Source organism: Impatiens glandulifera, chromosome 3, assembly GCF_907164915.1.
Source record: "Impatiens glandulifera chromosome 3, dImpGla2.1, whole genome shotgun sequence".
Classification (NCBI taxonomy): Eukaryota; Viridiplantae; Streptophyta; class Magnoliopsida; order Ericales; family Balsaminaceae; genus Impatiens; species Impatiens glandulifera.
Window position 1 is genome coordinate 20,563,381 of NC_061864.1, and position 20,020 is coordinate 20,583,400.

The 20,020-nt window shown below is 29.1% G+C and overlaps 1 protein-coding gene across 1 annotated transcript; it reads left to right on the forward strand.

The window, feature by feature from the left end:
• The first annotated feature begins 1,689 nt into the window (after positions 1–1,689).
• On the forward strand, positions 1,690–15,115 carry LOC124929965 (agamous-like MADS-box protein MADS1). Its single transcript, XM_047470341.1, has 9 exons — positions 1,690–1,979; positions 7,450–7,531; positions 7,625–7,686; positions 7,772–7,871; positions 8,000–8,041; positions 8,173–8,214; positions 8,316–8,530; positions 14,755–14,846; positions 14,922–15,115. The coding sequence occupies exons 1-9, from the start codon at positions 1,690–1,692 to the stop codon at positions 15,113–15,115; spliced, it is 1,119 nt and encodes a 372-aa protein (XP_047326297.1).
• Positions 15,116–20,020: the final 4,905 nt, after the last annotated feature.

The following is a 20,020-nucleotide window of genomic DNA, read 5'->3' on the forward strand; positions in this document are numbered from 1 at the left end:
ATAACATAAATTTTTTTAAAACATTGATAGTGATGATTTTGAGAATGTAAGATTTTTTTTATAATAAAAATACTATTAATATATAATAATATAAAACACATAATATTTTAATATTTATATTATTAAATTAAGTGACGTGATAACAATAGAGGAAGAAAAATGATGTTTGATTATGTTAGATTATTTAAATAACTCAACTTAACAATCCTTAAGTCAATGAATATGATCTCCTCTTTTAGTCCATCGACAACAAGATGTGGATAACATCAACCTCTCTAAGGTCTTGGGTTTGAGTTGGTTAGACGACAAGTTCTGCTCATTTGATTAATTGGTTAATTGTGTTTACGAACTATTTACTTAATCTGCGGAAATTAGTCGTACTCTATAAGAGAATCAGAATCTAAAGATTTAAAAAAAAACAATGAATATGAATTTAGGATAGGTATTGAAAAAACGAAATTTAATTAGAGAAACACTACTAGGACGGATATGATTTTTTAAATAATCTTTGAATAGTTTAAAAAATATTGATTTGTGTTTGAGAAACTATATTTTTTTAGTAAAAAATTTAAAGATAGGAAAATTTAATGATAAAATAATATTTTTTATTTTAAATGATTTGAGTAATTTGATTAATGAGAAAGTTGATAAAATAAATTTTAATTATGTTTGAAATTTTAAAATAAACCCAACCAATACAGCCTAAGAACAAATTAATAGTATTTAATTAATGAGTTAAACCAAATAATATAGAAAAAAATGATTGAACTCTCAATTTTAGTCAAGTAATTGCCTATTTGGGTCTAAGAAGGATGATTTCATATATTTTCTATTTTTTTGAAAAGAAACTGATCATTTGATTTTTTATTCAAACTAGAAGCACAAAGATCAATGGAGTTGAAATATCAAAACAGCTACAAACAAACTCAAAAATAATAAATCTTTGAAAAGAAATACTAACAAAGAAGAAGAACATGATTCACAGAAAGAAATTTAAATTCTAATTAATCTCAAACCCTAATTGATTGATTCTTCTATGCAAAATGATACTAAATGTTATTGAATGATCACTTTCCATTAAGAACCTCTCGTTATCAACCCTTCCTTTTTCCCATACCTGAAAAAATGAATGGTTTATGTTCGTACTATCAAAAACCCAACCTCAATAATAACTATCTTTCACTGTCACCAATCTATAGGTTAGATTGATTCAACATTTTATTTATTTATTTAAAAACCACAAATTATTCGATTTAGAAAGTTAACACGATCTCCGAACTCATGACCACTAAAAACGTTCTTAATTGAGTTTAATTTAACTCGGTTTGTTCTCTTAAATCACTGTTATACTTATTCGCTATCTAGCCCTATATCTTCTATATCTTCTAGAATCCAACCTAATAGAGATAAGATAGAGAGAAAAAATAGTTGATTTCTCTAACTATAAAAATCCCATATGCTAGATTCAAACCATCTCCTTATTTCTAAACATCCATAAATTTGACACTTTTACGCGTCCATCATCGTCTTTCATCCATGGTTAGTACTGAATCTGACCAAGAACTCAAATACCCAGATTCTGATTTTCTTTTTTATTATCGAAAGGTTTAAACTTTTTTGATTACCCAGATTCGATCTGTTTCTAATTTTCTTGATTTGGGTTTGTTTGATTCTTTCTTAAAATTGAAGATGGAGTTCCCAAATCATCATCACCACCATCATCAACATCATGATGATGATAATCATGATCATCAAGACTGTGATGTTCATGAGGATGGATCTTCCTCTCTTAAGAAACTTGGGAGAGGGAAAATAGAGATCAAGAAGATCGAGAACACGACCAATCGACAAGTAACTTTCTGCAAAAGACGCAACGGTTTGCTCAAGAAAGCTTATGAGCTCTCTGTTCTTTGTGATGCCGAGGTTGCTCTTGTAATCTTCTCAAGCCGCGGCCGTCTTTATGAGTATGCCAACAACAGGTATCATGTTCTTCTAATTCTCTCCTTAAAAAAACCCTAGGTTTTGTTTCTCTTTCCTGTTTTACTACAAGTTTTGAATCGAAATAACATAAAAAAAGAATTAAACATCTTCCATCCTCACTTGATCTCTTTTGAAACATTTGACTTGCTGATTGGTCTTGTGTTCTATAAAATTTAGACTTGCTGTTTTGCTAGATCTTATTGAGGAGTAGTGGATATTCATGTTATTAGGGTTTATAACTTGTTTAGTAATTTAGGCTTTGAGAATAGAATTTAGGAGAGAGAAGAAAGAATCATTCAATGTCTTAGAAAGATTGTAAAGATTGTGTCTTTTCAATGGGTATAGTTAGGTTTTAAGTTTTTTTTTTTCAAAAAAACAAAAGTTATTTTCAAAATATAAAACCCAGATTGAGTTCTCAAGAATAGACAAGGATTGATCAATCTTTAATTTGATCACAATCCTATCAAGTATCAGATCTGATGCAACACATGGAGATGGTTATGGAAGAAGATGATGAGATATATCCAGAGTTTTCCCCTTTTTTTTATCTCTCTAAATATATAGGACGTCATTGATGTGTCTTAAGAAAAAAGATGAATCCGAATCTGTCAAGTTGTTAATAGCTATAACCCAATTCATTCTCCTTTCCCATTTTGATACTTAACCTTAATGATGTTGTCAATCCAACTATCAAAAATTTACAGGCTAGCAAGCTAGGGTTTGCAAGAAAATGTCCTTCAAATATTATGTCCAGTTTAGCTGATCATGATCATGACATACTCAATTACTCAGATCTTAGATGGACCATTTCACCCTAGCTACTGGTATCCACTACTAGCCTATGCACTTTTTAGGGTTTTTGTCAATTTACATGTTTTTTTAAATAAATTAAGAAATTGAAAGGTTAGTGCATTTCAAAAAATCAAATTGTGAAAGGTTTTGTTTGATCTAGGGATCAGTAGGGATGTTATTTGAATAGATACATGGTTATTATATTAATATTCTAAATATATAATTTTGCTAATTAATTATTCAAATGACTTGGATCTTGTTTGATTTTGGTTATTTGATGGTTTATCCAAAAAAAAAACCTTGTTTGTTAAAAATATATATGTTATTTGGAGTTTTAAGTGGTTGAATTACTATAATGTAATTTTAAATTTTAATTTTATAAAAATAAAGTATGGGTATCTTAATATTTTAATTGATTAGTAAAATATTTAATAATTGTGTCATATATATGATATAATTTTCTTCTTCTAAAAAAACTAAGTAAAATCTCAAAATATCTCATAAAACCCATATCAAAAAGAGCTAAGATTGATAAGTAAATTGTTAATTTAATAGTGAGTTATTTGATTTAATCTCGAATAATCTAACTATGAAACAAAACTTAATTATGCAAGTAATCTCAAATATTGAAAAGAAATCATTTATTTAAATATAAAAGTATAAAACAGATCCAAAAGATCAAATAAATACAAAAGGAATAAATTAAACCCCAAAAAAATTATTTATAAAAATGTTTCATAAATACAAAAGAAAACATTTAAAAAAGTAAATAAATAATGTTAGTAGACTATATATACTAGATAATTTAATATATAATGTATTAATTTGGAAGTTGAAATAATATAAAAATGAAAATAATAATCATGATGTTGAGAAAGAAGAAAAAAAAACAAGGGAGTAAATAAATATTTTATGGTGACGTCAGACTGTGATTTTTCCTTTTAGGGTTCCTCATGACTTGGTCTGACAATAGGTTCATTTTGGTGTTTCGTTCTTTATTTTTATAGAAACTAGGGTTTTGGCAAATATAAATATTTCTGCATTGTCACTAAGTTCAAAAGATTTCTCATTTTTGTCTATTTAACTATTTCCAGTTATAACAGCTATTTATCTATTTATTTATATATCCAATAATAAAGAAAAGTAACAAGTAAAAAAACAATCATTTTATTATTTAATCCACTTACAATTAGAGCAAAAATTGCATAAGATAGAGTGAAGAAACAACTTAAAAGTCATAATAACTTACTCTAAAGAATAAATTTTAATAGAGTACAATCAACCATAATTTCAAACAAATTTGAATCTTTAGATAAACATAATTTTGAATCTTTCAAAAAAAATATATAAATAATTTAAGAGTTTTAATTATTTTTTTAAATTTAAAAATTTAGCACTATTTCCAACTTCATACTCACTTTAACTAAAATACATTAGTGAACAACTCATAATTAAATAATTTTAATTATCCTTATTAATTAAAATGTATAAGTTGAAGAAAATATTAAAGTGAAGACTCTATATGATATATTGTTATTTAAAGACTTGTGAAGTATCATGAGATTTTTAAAGAAAAATACATATAATACAAATTTTAATATTTAAAAATTTATATTATTTTGAAGACTAAAACTTTTTAAATAATGCATAATCTATGCAAAAATAGGCTGACAGTGGTGATTTAAAAAAAATAAAATACATTTATATATATGCATTTTGCTTTCATCTTTCATTGTATTTATTGTAATGTTAAATATACTCATTAATAAGCATATTAAAGATTTAGAAATCCAAGTTGAGCTCTCAATTCTCAAAGCAATTATAATTTTAGAAACAATATTTTAAATTTTTTTTACTCATTTTAGAACTTATATTATAACAATAAACAATATATGATCTATTTTATTCCTTTGTAGCTTCAAAAGTAGTAATAAGTTGAGATTAATGCCTATTGGTGATTGCAATAAGGTCATATTTCATTAAAGTATTATATGTTATTTAAAAAAACTTTGAGTGTTTATGAAATTATTTTGACCAAGATCATATTTGATCTAGTTAATTAATCACACTTATTTTAATCAAATAATTTTTTTTATAAACTAAAATACTCGAGTATTTTAACATTTCTATTTATTTTAACTTTTTAAAATATAAACAAATAAATATATTTGGATGGTTTACTTTAATAACCCTATTAACCTGTATGTTTTTACACTGAAACAATATTTTTTTCCTTCTAATTAGTATATGTCAAATAACCTCTTAGATAAAAAATTATTGACATTTTGTTCTGTTATTTATTATTTGTTAGGTATTCCTTTTAATAAATTTAATATTTCGACCTTATTATGTTATCTATAGCTAAAACCGATTTAACATATTTATATAAAAGTTATGACTGATAATTTTTTTAATAAATATTTCGATCTAGAGTTGCACTCACATGTTTTAAAACTATATTCAAATACAAGAACTCATGAAACATATAACATTTGTAAACTTCCTATATTATAATTTTAATAAATATATTTTGAGTACGGATTTAATTAAAATCATTTTAATAATCCTTATAACCTTATATTCACAGATTTAGATGTTTTTTGTTTTGAATTTGATCAATATAACAATTAAAAATCTTAATCAGTTTAAATCTTAAAATGAAAAAATTGGGACATATGTACCTTTTTATTTTCCTTTTTTATAGCCCTTTTCGTGTATGGGAAAAAGCATGGAGACTGCACTGCACCCTGTATGATTCTGACCGGTTTCATCAGATCACACACAACAAATAATCAATTTTATTTTTATTTTTAATTTTTAAATAATAATTGATCAATGTTTCTTTTTACTTGAAATTTCAACCTATGATGTTATTATTAGTAATATAACAACACTAATACTTGTTATGATTTAAATACTATATTCTTTTAAAATTAATTTATTACTATTTTTAATACCAAATTTCATTTTATAAAAATCATTTCCTAATAAAAAGAAACAAAACACATTTAAATAAAGTTGGGTAGTTGACAACTTGATACTTGTGTTAGAATTCAAAATTTGCATATGAAGTCTAGTTTATTTAAATTATTTTAACTTTTGATTTTTGAAAATAATGTTATATAAAGTGTTTAAATTATTTTTCAAGTGCTAGCTGTAAATTACTCAATTTTAACTATTGATTTACTCGGTTAATTAAGTTTACTAACTTCTTTGATTTGTTTTTATACAGATGAGATAATAATATATAAATACTTAATTAGAATTAGAATTAATATTAATAATGTACACTTATATTTCCTAAAATAAATAAAATATTTGTATACTCATGGTTATAGGGGCTTGTTATGTACAACTTCTAGGTTATTTATAAAATAATTGTTGGATTTTAAATAATAAAAAGTGTGTTATTTGAATAAAAAGACAATAGGTGTAAATTTATGATGATTTTATTAAAAAATAACAAAATAGTTTAAATAATTTGAATAACATAATTGAAGAATTGATTATTTGAGATTAATTTAAAATAAGCAATTAATGAAACTATATATATATATGTCTATATCTGAATATAATGAATTTTGATTAGACTATTTGTGATGAATTTGAAATTTGGTAGGTAATGATAATTGAAGGCTATTTAGCTTGTTTTTTTTATTGATTTATTTGAATAAATTTTGGATTATTTTAATTTTTGTATTGATGCTGGTTTTGAGAAATTATGTTTTTTTAGTAAGAAAAATTGAAATGTATTAATATTTAATAATAATTTTCTTAAATAAATAAATAATATTTTAGTGTGATAAATTTGAGAAGAGATGAAATGATGTTTTAATTAAATTAAGATTTAATTTTTTTTAATTAAAAGCCTAATTAAGGTTGGGTTATAATTTAATATATATATATATATATATATATATATATATATATATATATATATATATATATATATATATATATATATATATATATATATATATTGAATTAATAATTAAATTAGTACTTTTAAATTTCATACTGCTAATTGTCTATAAATTTTGATTTTATTTACCATTTTATACATATGATTGAATTCAAAAACTTATTTTCATAAAAGAAACCCATTTTATAAGTTAGATTCTCATGTTTCCTTTTAATATCTTATTTACAATTAATAGTATTTATTTCCATTTCTTATATTATATATATTAATTATATTAATTATGATCCCATACATTTTTCACACTAACTATGATAATAGATTATTTTGATTAGTTGATATTAGTATTTTGAAATTGATACTAGTATATTTGAATATTGTACTTGATTATGTTATGAAGTATATCATCTTTATATCCGATAATTATACCGCTATAAATTAGGTTATATATCACATTAAAAGGACTCTCCCGGTAACATATAATACATCTAAGTCTACAATCTTCAAATGGTCCATGAAAAACAACCAAATTATTCGCTTTTAGAAACTCAAGTATCAACCAATTTGAGATTTTAAAATTTGTCAGACTAGGTTAACTTCTTCTAAAATATTCTTATTAGAATAGGGTTTTATCTAATATTACCATTGTCATTACAAATAATCTCTCCAAAAAATTCATTAATATATAATTACAGCTTTTTATTTAACCTTATGTCTGATGTCATAATTTGATATTAATTTTAAAAAATGAATTGCAGTGTGAGGGCAACAATTGACAGGTACAAGAAGGCTTCTTCTGACTCCACAAGTGCTGGATCTGTCTCAGAAACTAACACTCAAGTTCATATTCTTTCTTTTCTTTTGTCTCTTTTTATAATTACACATTTTATTATTATTATTATTAAAAAAAATAACTATAAATGTTGCATGCAGTTCTATCAACAAGAAGCTACTAAACTGCGTAGACAGATCAAGGACATTCAGAACTCCAACAGGCAATTTAATTTATTTTTTCTACTTTAAATTATTAATTTGTAACATATATATTTCAATTATTTATTTGTCTGTGAAATTAATTAGGCATATCCTTGGTGAGGCACTGAGCAACTTAACCCCCAAAGAACTCAAGAATTTGGAGGGCAGACTTGACAAAGCTATTAGCAGAATCCGATCCAAAAAGGTATACAAATTTCATTTCGTGTCAATTTAATATAGAAAACCCGAGTTTTATTCAATTCCAATATACATAATTAACCTCGAATAAAAAAAAACATTTAAGTCCATAATGAATTATTTGAATTTTGGCAGAATGAGTTGTTGTTTGCTGAAATAGAGCTAATGCAGAAAAGGGTATGTGTTAAACTTTTCAAAATAACCAAACTCGATACTAGCTAATTTGGATGTCGATACATTCTTTTTTTACCCATGTTTATTCTCGGGATGGCTAACTCGACAATGATCTTTTCTTTTTAATTTGACAGGAAATAGAACTTCAAAATGCCAACATGTTTCTAAGAGCAAAGGTCTGATCTATTCTTGATATATAATATTGGGGGAGATGATCATTTATATATATTATTATTAATAATAAATAAATAATTGATATATATGTGCAAATATGTAGATAGCAGAGAGTGAAAGGGTGGTTCAGGTGCAGCAACAAATGAGTCTGATGCCAGGAGGATCGTCCGATCAAGATCAATACCATCATCATCATCATCAACAACAAATGGCTAATTCTCAGCCGTACGATGCTCGTAACTTCCTTCCAGTTAACCTTCTTGAGCCCAACATCAATTACTCCCGCCAAGACCACTCCAATACCTCTCTCCATCTTCTGTAAGTTTTTTTTTATTTTTATAAAATTATAAAAAAATTATTAAAAACAAAAGTCTGAATATATATATAAGGATTTGGATGGTTACAAATGCAAAAATAAGGTGTTTGTTTTATGTTAAATTGTGTTTATTGTGCAGTTGAAGAAGGAATGAGATCATGAAATCAAGAACCTGTTTGGTCTCCATTAATGTCTTTTTTTTTTTATTTCTTTATTAATCTTTTATGCTCCAATTATGTGTATTTTTGGAGTATAATTTATAAGGAAATTGGTTGACAAAGTTAACATGCTCCCGTTGTGTTTTGGAGTATGTATGTTATTTTCTATGTTAAAAAGTGATACGTATTCGACTCTAAACCTAGATAAATATCCTCATTGTAAGGATGTTTTTTGTTTTTCTTGTTTGGATTGTTATTGGGAATTTTATTGAACAAGCTTATCTTGTCATTTTATTTGGTTGATTTGGAACTTTCAAAATAATTGTATTTTTAATTATATCAATGTTGATATATCAAGATTCATGAAAACCATCATTTAAGTATTGGTCTCTAAAATGATGATAATTTTTTTTTTGTATAATTTTATATCTATTATTATTTTCTCCATTTCACTTTGACATGTATTTTTGTTTTGTTTGAAAACACATAAAATTGAATGAAATTGGATTTGAAATTTTTTTTTTATTAAATTTATTAATATATATATATATATATATATATAATATATATATATATATAATTAAGGTATATATTATACATTATCTTATCTAAATCAATATTAAAAAAAAATGTTTTCATATAAATTTTTTATTTTTCAAACAAATTATTTTTGAAATATGAAAGATTACATATTCAACTCTTATTTAACAAATATTATCATCTGAACTTGCTAGATTCAAAAGATTTATAATAAGCTAATGATTATATATAATGTAAATACTTGATGAGGTATTATTTGAGTTTTTAAAGATTATGAAATTAAAATATTGTTAAATAAAGAAGTGCTTATGAATTATTTATATTTACACAGAACAAAAAAATTACATTAATTGAAACTGAAATAAAAAGTTATTAGTAAAAATAAATTGATTATTACAAAATAAAAAAATCAATTAATAATTTGATGAAATAAAAGAGAAAGAGCATTTTAAAAAACGTGACTTTTTTGGTTTAAAAATATATAAATTGAAATTTCTATAGAAAAAGAAAAAGTTAAGCTTACAAATCAGAAACAAAATCTTTATTAGATTAAAATATTAGAAACAAAAATAAAATAAAATTAAGAATGCTAAAAAGAAAATAAAATTGATTAAAGAGTTTACACTTATAGTGTTTTTAGCCTAATAAATATAATTGAATCAAAAATAAAAAAAAATAAAAAAATTCAACATTTAACAACATTGATTTTACAACTCTATTAATAACAAACACAATATTTTTTTAACTTATTTAGTAACTTTTGAGAAATTTACAACACAAAGGGTAACATTATACAAATATGACGCTAAATGTCCTTTGGAAATTTTTGTAGAGTCAACACATTTAGTAATTCAATTTGTAACTCTAAATTATTAATTTATTTTGTAATTATTATTATTATTATTTTTTTTAAAATGATATAAATTTTCATAACTAAATTACAACAAAATTTGTAATTTAATTTATAATTATGTTAATTTATTATTTACAACTTATTTTGTAATTTAATATGTAAAATTATTTCGACATAAAGTATTTTATTTTATATATTTAGAATTTAAACAAAAATTTTAACTTTTTTCACAACAAGAGATTAGTAATATTATTAACAACTTAAAATTTATATTGTAAATATTTTCAATAATAATATTTTTTTTAAATAAATATAATAAGTTACAAAAATTTAACAACACCAAATTTTGAACTAATATTTTATACTAATTGCAATATTATTTTGTAACTTATTTATATCATATAAAATTTTAAGTTTAGAAATGAGTAGGCAAAATAGTTTATTATATTCTAATGTAATTTGTAATATTTTTATAACATAAATATTCACACATTTTATAACTTTTTTAAATTTTAAAATAAGTTCAATTAATTAATTTATCAATCCCTATTTTAATATATTAATTATATTTTAATAAATATCTAAATATAAATAAATACTTAATATAAATACATTATATAATTATATTCAATAATATCACTTAAACATCAAACAAAATATCCAAACAAAATTCAACCAAATTATACAATTACACTACTACAAAATTATAACATTTAATTATTTAATAGCAATCCTTCAAAATGGGGTACAATTAGAATTTGCTTATTTCTAAACATTCAGCATCCTTACAAAATCTAATTCAAATATGAACTCCCACCTTCTAATAAAATGTAGTTCAAATATCAACTCAAAAACTTCCTGTTCAAAACAATTGAAAGTAAATAAATTAACATATATCAATTTCAAAACAATTAAAAACAAATAAATTAACAAATACTACACCAAATGCATAAACGGGACAAACCAAAATTTGCAAGCTTTGCCCCCAAATTTACATCATATAAAAAATATTAATTCTTTTAACATTAAGATGGATGATGCCCCGCTTATTACCGATATGAAGAAACACCAGACTCCGAGCAATAGTAATGTATATATTAAGCCTATGTTGCCATGACAAAGGTTGTGCACTAGCATCACCTTGACGATTGATCTTTTAGAGATAGATAATCAGCAATTGTTTCACACGCCATATACTCGTGTACTAGGTACTTCCTCATATTTATCTATCAATTAATTAATTCTTTGGTCTAACAACTGGTGCACTGGTGTAGAGTGTTATCACATTTTCATTTATTCCAACTGATACAGTTCTGTATAATCCATAATTTCAATTATGGCTAAACTATCAATCCAGAATTCTCTCATCAACCAAGTTCAATTATAGACATGATAAATAATTTATTTCTAAATTTGATTCATACTCATTTAAATCTTAGATTTTTAGAATTTCTATCATTATCTAATTTTTAGTAAGAGTTTCTATCATGATTTAATTTTCAGTTAGTTGAATCATACTCAAGTATATGAAAGAACTAACATTTTCTCATTCTGTTAATCATAGACGTGTAGCACCATCATCCTTTATTTGATTTCTCGAGTTTTGAAAATAAACGAGCATATCTCTCATGTTAATATTAAGTTGATCAATTTGGCGTTGAAGATTAACTTTTTTATTTGACGCAACTTCTTGTTTTAATTCCAATGATTTTATTGCTTCTTGTTGCTTTTCAATCTCTACATCTTTGTCCGCATTATTTGATTGCAGCTCTTTCACGGTATCCTTTATGGTTGTAAATTCCAAACAAAGTTGAGTTAATGAAGAAGGTAACCCCATAACTTGTTGTTTAGGGACATATGACATTTCAAATACACGTCCATTGTTAATACATTTCGTCGCTTCAACCCACAATATTTATTCCAAAAAAAATCAGAATTATCTAGACCTTCTTGTGTTTGTTGTAGTTCATTATATTTTTCTATAATAAATTAAAATGAATAAAATAATTAAACTATAATTTATATTTTAAAACATATGAAAATATTGTCAAATTAAAATATATACCACAGTTTTGGCTGCACGATCTCCACTCCAACTTCCATTTTTCTTTTTGTAGGCTAGTTTTAAAGTTTCTAAAACCGTTGGCGCTCTTTCGAGTTCCATTGCCTAAAATAAAAAGAAAAAAATAAATGTTAATAAGTTTAATTTTATAAATTAATTTACGATTACTCACCAATTTTCGTCGATGTTCTTCTGAATTTATTGAACCTTCGCAGTACACAACTCCTCTATTTTTCGTGTACAAATCTCGATAACCTGCAACTCTTATGCACCTCTCTACGTACTTGGGATCATCAATTTTTTTTTATTAAAATTCAATTTCCATCTATAACGTGTGGTGGCTTTCTCATTTTTTTTTTGCCCTAGCAATAAAACTTTAAATTTTTGAACTTGCTTTTTTTTAAAAAGCTTATAAATATCGTCAAGCATTATCGGATCCCATTCGAATATTTCCTATGATAAATCATTTAACTTTATTAGTTCATTATTATGAAATTATACATATTTACAAAACTTAAATTTAATCTAACCTCGAAATTAGCCCACCACAAGTCTTTCACATTTTGTGGGATTTGGTTCCAATTTACATAATCTCCTCTCTAATATCATATCACAATTTTGTTTATTTTCTTTGTGATGGTTGAATCAAAGTTGCATATATATAAAATGAAAACATGTTAGTATAATTAATTAAACTACAAAAAATAAAGATTTTAGTATAATACTCACTTGGCCCCTTCTATTCCGATAATAATTTTAGGTTTTTTAACTTGCATTCCCGTAACATCTGTATTCTCAATATCTTCTTCAGCCGCTCCATCAATTAAAACCAGTTGTGATGGTGGTTGAGTAAGATTAGGTGTTACACATGGTGGTTGAATATTTGGTAGGATTAAGGTAGGTTGAACATTTGGTTCAAGTAAAGAAGCTTGAACATTTGGTGTGGGTAAAGGAGCTTGAACATTTCTAGTTTTTGTAGCCTTCTCCTTTGTTGAGGCATTTTTATGTTTCTTTTGTTATACTCTCTTCCTCAATCTCCCTTGAAATAGTTACACCAAATATGTATAATTAAATTCATATCTTAAGTTCAAATAAATAAAATAAGGCATTTGAATCATACATCATTGGATTCTAATTCTGATTCTAGAACTGGAACTGCTTCTCATTTTCTTGAACTTATTTTAGGCATCTCTTATTGTACTTGGAAGACCTTTTATTAATAAGAAACACAGTTACAAATGATAGAAATTTTGAGAATCTACCCTTATGAATTTAATAGGAAATTTTTTAAGACTTCACATTTTGACATTAAATAATTTATGTGGTATGGGTCAACATGAGATGAGATCAATCATATAAGACAAGTTAGTTCACAACAATTTCTTACATCAAATTCTGATATGAAATTGTCAAGATGATTAAATTCACATAATGTTATATTGCATTATATTATAAATCATTGTCTAATCCACTTAAGAAGTTCTCATCTCTATTTAACATAACATTCTCTAGTATTGCTAGCAAGCAAGGGTTGCCTCCTCTTTCACCATCTAATTGTTCAAGGCCTAATGCTTTCATAACTAAGTCAGACAAAATATATGGTTTGGTTCAGAGCAATTTTTTTACAAATGACCATTTTTATAAGTCTATCCCACATTTGAAAGATCTATCAAGTCTATCCCACTAATTACTCAAGGCCTATTGCTTTCAAAACTAGATATACTAATGAGAAAAATAAAGAATTTATCATTTTTTTCAATTCTATCCCACATTTGATCAACTGAATATACTAATTAGAAAATATAACTACAAATTGTGGATAAAGGATTTTCTTGAATTTCTCAATTAATACAATGTTATAGTGATGAATGAATGAATCTACTGAAAATTATAACTACATACCTGAAAATCAATTGACCGAGCTGATTTTGCTGCTGCTGCATTTTCAATCAATCTAGAAAGATGGAAATTCACCGATTCAATTTTTGCAACTTCTTCCTAAAACACCTGTTAAATATTCCACAAGAATAAAAACACATTAACATTGATCCCTTTCAAATTATAAATCTTTTCTGGCCTTTCACTAATATGTTATTAATCTATAATATAAAATTCCTAAAATATTTAAAGGCTTATCGTTCTGAATAATCGTTACTAGAACAGTCATCGAAGAATCACCAAAGAGAAGGAGGAAGAAATCGCCCTAAATAATCGCTCAGAAGGAATCGCCTTGAACAATCGCTGAGAAGATATAACCTAGAAGAAATCACCCTAACGAATCGCTCAACCCAGAAGCAATCTTCTTGAAGAATCGCCCAGAAGAAATCTCCCTAAACCTAATTCCTAATTAGTGAATGTAGAGGGAGAAATGTAAAAGAACATTTGAGAAGTGTATAAGGTATTAGAGGGAGAATTGGAGGGAGAGTGAAATTTTAGCGGCGATTGAAATATAATTATGGTTTATGATAATTTAATTTTATAAATAATTTTCAAACATCTGGATATTATTAGATCTTTATTGTCAAAAGATAATAATCTACCAGAGAATTTTTATAGCACAAAAAGATTGGTCAAGGATTTAGGATTGCATGTAACAAGGATTGATGTTTGTAGAAACGGATGCATGTTGTTTTGGAAGGATGAAAGTGAAGGAGAAGTATGCAAGTTTTGTAAACTTTCCAAATATAAGGAATATAGCGATAAACGTAAGTCGTACAAACAACTCTTTTATTTGACATTGGCTCCAAGATTGTAAAGGCTTTATGCATCGAATGTGACAGCCACTCACATGGCATGGCATGCTTGTCATGTTACTGAAGAAGGGATAATGTGTCATCCTTCAAATGGAGAGGCATGTAAGACATTCAACAACTACTATCCAGAATTTGCAAGAGAACATTGTAATATCCGATTGGGACTTTCTTCTGATGGATTTGCACCATTTGGTCAATTTGGAAAGCCTTATTCGTGTTGACCCGTCATTTTAACAACTTATAATCTTCCTCCAGGAATGTGCATGAAGACGCTATTTATGTTCATTTCTCTAATTGTTCCGGGGCCAACAAATCCAAGTAAAAATCTTGATATATTTTGTTAGATAAAATTAGACCGGTTCACAGAACTTAACACATAAATTTTTCATGCAGGAACAAGGAACCGGACCGGTCAAACAAATGAACCGGCTAAAAAGATTAACCGGTCAAGATAGTAAACCGACCAGGAACATTCGGAACATGACCGCACAAAGAAAGGATCGCCAGAGCTAAGAACCGGAAACACCAGACAGCCGATCAGCCACAAGGCAAAGGAATAACCGGAAGCTGTCCGGTTAAACCAATCACACCGGAAGCCATTCGGTGAAAAGTCAAATAACCGACCAACTTAAGAAGATACTTCGGGTATCTGTTAAGAATGATACCAAAGGAACAGACTAAACATTTCCATATCCATACAAGTCTGAGGACATTCTGCAGGTTGCAGAAGATCGTCCTACAAGATCTTTCTACTTCAGGATAAATCAGAAAGGCAATCTTCAAAGTACAGACAACTGTCTAACCAGCAGTTACCACACTGAGTAAAAGACAAACCTAGTAGGTTTGTCTTACACACCGGAAGAACAGACTGCAAAGTCTGTAGAGTTGACCGCCAGGTTTGAAAAGATGACCGCATGGTCTGAATCACTGAACCTCTACTCAGCCAATTAGATTCAAGAAAGCAAAATATGACCGTTGGCATATTTCACCTATAAAAGGAGCAGCTGAAGAGGAATAAAGGTGGGACACAACACGAGACAAGTGAGATACAGTGAGACACAAGTGAGCATTTAATTTACAAGTGATAAGATTGTGTTCTATCTCTAGAGAAAGCCTAAGTGCTAAAGTTAAAGTGTGTATTTTACAATTTCGGTGAAAATTGTAAGGGTATTATCGAGCAGGAAATAAGTCTCGATCGGATTGTACTTGCATTCCTTAGTGAATATCCTTCTCGCGGTTTCGAGAGGAAGGGGTGACGTAGGAGTTTTATCTCCGAACATCCATAAAATCTGTCTTGTTATTTACTTCCTGCCGGTTCTATTTTCTAACCGACCTGTACTAACTTACCTACACCGCTCTAACTTACTTGACTCTATCCAAACCGAATCACCAGATTACAAAAACCGACCCATCAATTTTCAAACATATATCATCCAAAACCGGTTCTACCTATCATACAAGTGTGTTGCTTCAACCTGAAACAAACCTCTTCCGCGTTTGAATCTAGTTCAAGGGTTTGTGACAGTTTGTGTAGTATTGAAACCCCGGTGTTAATCTCTAACAGGATTAATCACCACCCTTTGAGTGAGACGCGCTAACCGGCCCAACCCCGGTCCTCTAGCCGCGACCTAGATCCTAACAATTGGTATCAGAGCAGTTAGTTTCAATACTCAAGCAAGCATGTCGTTCGATAGGCCACCAATGCTAGAAGGTGATGACTTTGCCAACTGGAAGGCACGCATGCACCTACACTTAATCACCTTGGATGATGAGATGGAATCCATTCTGGCCGAAGGACCGATAATTATTGATAAGGACAGAAAGGAATGGACAGTTGAAGATAGGAGAAGAAATAATCTGGATAACCACGCTAGAAACCGGATTTCCAACAGTGTGGATAGAAATACGTACTGCAAGATCAGAGACTGCAAAACCGCAAAGGAGACATGGGACACAGTTATTCAGATCTTTGAGGGAAATGAAAGAACAAAGGAAAACAAGGTGATGGTAGCTACTCAGAAGTTTGAAAGCATCAAGATGAAACAGGGAGAAACAATGAAAGAGTACAGCGACCGGTTCACTGGTGTGCTAGATGAGCTAGCAACTCTTGGCAAGAGGTATGACAACAAGGAGGTCATCATGAAAGCATTAAGATCTCTTCCAAGTGCATGGGACATAAAGACAATGGTGATGATGGAATCAAACTGCCTAAGTAAGATGAAGCTACATGATGTATTCGAAGATCTTAAGGCATATGAGTTTGAAATGAGATCTAGAACTGAAGAAGAGGTTTCGACCTCAACCTCAACTAGAGCACTGATCACATCCACCGAACCGGCTGCACTTGCACCGATCAGAACCGCCGAACAGTTCACCGAGGATGTCATGACAATGCTTGCACAGAAGTTTGGGAGGTTCATGAAAAGAAGCCAACCGACAAACTACAACTATGGCGATAAATCCAATGTAAGGTGTTATAACTATAACTGTTTGGGACATTTTAAGTGAGAATGCATAAAACCGAGGAGGGATAACCGGAAACCGGATAACCAAGATAACCGAAATAACTATCAACAAACCGGTGAAGGGAGTGAAGTTCAGAAAGCACTGATAGCCGATGATGGAGGAAGCTTATGGGCTCACAGTGACAGTGATGATGAACTCACATGCCTCATGGCAAATGAGGAACAAGTATTTGACTCTCCTTGTGAAGAATTTACTAAAGATGAGTTATACAATGCATTGAATGACATGGTAGAAGAGTACAAGAACCTACTAGCCATGTTACCTAAGCAACTCAACCTTAGAACCGACCCTATAGTACCCATTCCGACAGAACCAGAAGTACCCGTTGTAACCGAACCAGAGGTCATAAAACCTGATGAAACCCCTACCTTAGAAACCGAGTCAGAACCTGAACCACCACTTAAGACCAAACAGTCTAGTGAACCAGCTAGAGAACTAACCGAAGAAGAAAATGCCCGACTCAAGTATAAGATGGCCGCATATAAGAGATCCAGTGACATGGTAAAGAAAATGTGTAGTCATTACAGACATCCCTTTTGCATGTTCGGCTTAGGATACAAAAAGGATAGATCCAAAGACCAAAAACCCGTAGAGAAAGTAAGGTTTACAAGGAGCAACCTTCCTCTTATAAAATTCATTAGAAGCTCCTTGACCGCTGAAGAGGAACTGACCGCATACTATACGGCAGAAAAACTAAACCACAACTATGTAGGTTCAACCGACTTTGATAAATGGCTTGACCCTGAGAAAAGGAAAGTCGATCTACTCAAAAATAGGAAAGCCAATCCTCAACCGCCTAGGTCAAACCACAAATCACCCTCATTTAAGACCTTCGTAGAAGAACCGAGATATCCAAAACCGAGTGCCAAAAGGACGGTTAAAACCTTAGCAAAGAAGGTTGTTCGGTTTGTCAAGGTTTGGATGCCCAAGGGACTAACCGCATGTGGACCCAAGTGAATGTGAGTACCAAACAATTGTAAATATGTACATTTTGCAGGAAATAAAGAAACGGCTAGGAAACTCTGAATGGTACTTGGATAGTGGTTGCTCCAGGCATATGACCGGGAACAACAACTTGCTAACCGACATCAGAATAGAAATCGGTGCATTAATTACCTTCGGTGACAACTCAAAAGGTAGAACTGTGGGTAAGGGTAAGATTGTCCATGGTAACTTGACAATTGATAATGTACTCTTAGTTGAAAACCTACGTTTTAACCTGCTAAGCATTAGTCAAATGTGTGATGCTGGATACACGATATAATTTCTTAAACATGCATGCCTAGTTAAGAACTCTCAAGGTATTATACTACTAACCGGAAATAGACTAGGAAATATTTATAAGGTAGACTGGAAAACTAAGGTAGAATACCCTGTATGCATGATAGCTAAGACTGATCAAACCTGGTTGTGGCATAAGAGACTAAACCATCTAAATATGAAAACATTAAACTACATTCGCGGTAAAAAGCTAGTTGAAGGTATTTCTGACATAGTATTTAACAAAGATAAGGTTTGTTCAGCATGTCAAATGGGTAAACAGACTAAGTCAACCTTTAAGAGTAAAGGAAACATTCAATCTAACCGATGCTTAGATCTTCTTCACATGGATTTATTTGGACCGATTCAGGTCATTAGCCTAGGAGGTATGCTTTACACCATGGTAGTTATTGATGATTATTCTAGGTACACATGGGTAATATTTTTACCATCCAAACGTGAAACCGCATCAAACTTGATCACACTACTTAAACGTCTACAAAATGAAAAATCAACTCGCATTAATAGCATTAGAAGTGATAGAGGTACCGAATTCACCAATAGTACTTTAACCGCATTTCTTGATGAATCCGGTATTAGACACGAGTTGTCTAGTGCTAGGAATCCTCAATAAAATGGCCTGGCCGAGAGAAGAAACCGGACTCTCAAGGAAGCCGCACGGTCTATGATAGCCGATTCGGGTATTGCTCAGAAATTCTGGGCTGAGGCTATTAACACTGCATGTTATACACAGAACCGGTCTCTGATTAATAAATTTCACAACAAAATACCGTATGAGGTTTATTTTAACAGGGTTCCCAACCTTAAGTATCTCAAGATTTTTTCGGGTGTAAATGCTACATTCACATAAATGGTAAAACCTATCTCTCTACTTTTGATGCAAAAACCGATACTGGGATCATGCTAGGTTACTCAGCAGTGAGTAAAGCATATAGAGTGTATAACAATAGAACTTTAACCATGGAGGAATCACTTCACGTGGTTTTCGATGAATTGGTTGAAAGTAATACTGCATCATGTTTTGATCTACACAACAGATTGGAAAACAACAATATCCACTCTGACAGTGAAGATGAAGTTCCGGTTTTCAGGCGGTTTGTCCATGACCAGATGGGTAATATTGAAACCCAGCCGGATCAAGCTGTCCCACGACAGGAAGCTGACACTTCGGTCCAAACCGAGGAAATCGGTCGGTCTGATAATCCTGTTCAGTCTACCGATACGTCTAGCCTTGATCAAGAAAACGGTAATCTGTTAGACATCCCTGAACCGAATTTCAAAAGGAACACTAAACACCCTCCTGAGCAAATTATAGGTGA

What these genes read in the sequence shown, in the direction of transcription:
- LOC124929965 (XM_047470341.1), top strand. Translation starts at nt 1,690, where the DNA reads ATGGAGTTCCCAAATCATCATCACCACCATCATCAACATCATGATGAT. An exon ending in GCAGAATCCGATCCAAAAAG is followed by an intron (nt 7,872 to 7,999) that starts GTATACAAATTT and finishes GAATTTTGGCAG; the next exon opens with AATGAGTTGTTGTTTGCTGA. An exon ending in AATACCTCTCTCCATCTTCT is followed by an intron (nt 8,531 to 14,754) that starts GTAAGTTTTTTT and finishes TGATGTTTGTAG; the next exon opens with AAACGGATGCATGTTGTTTT.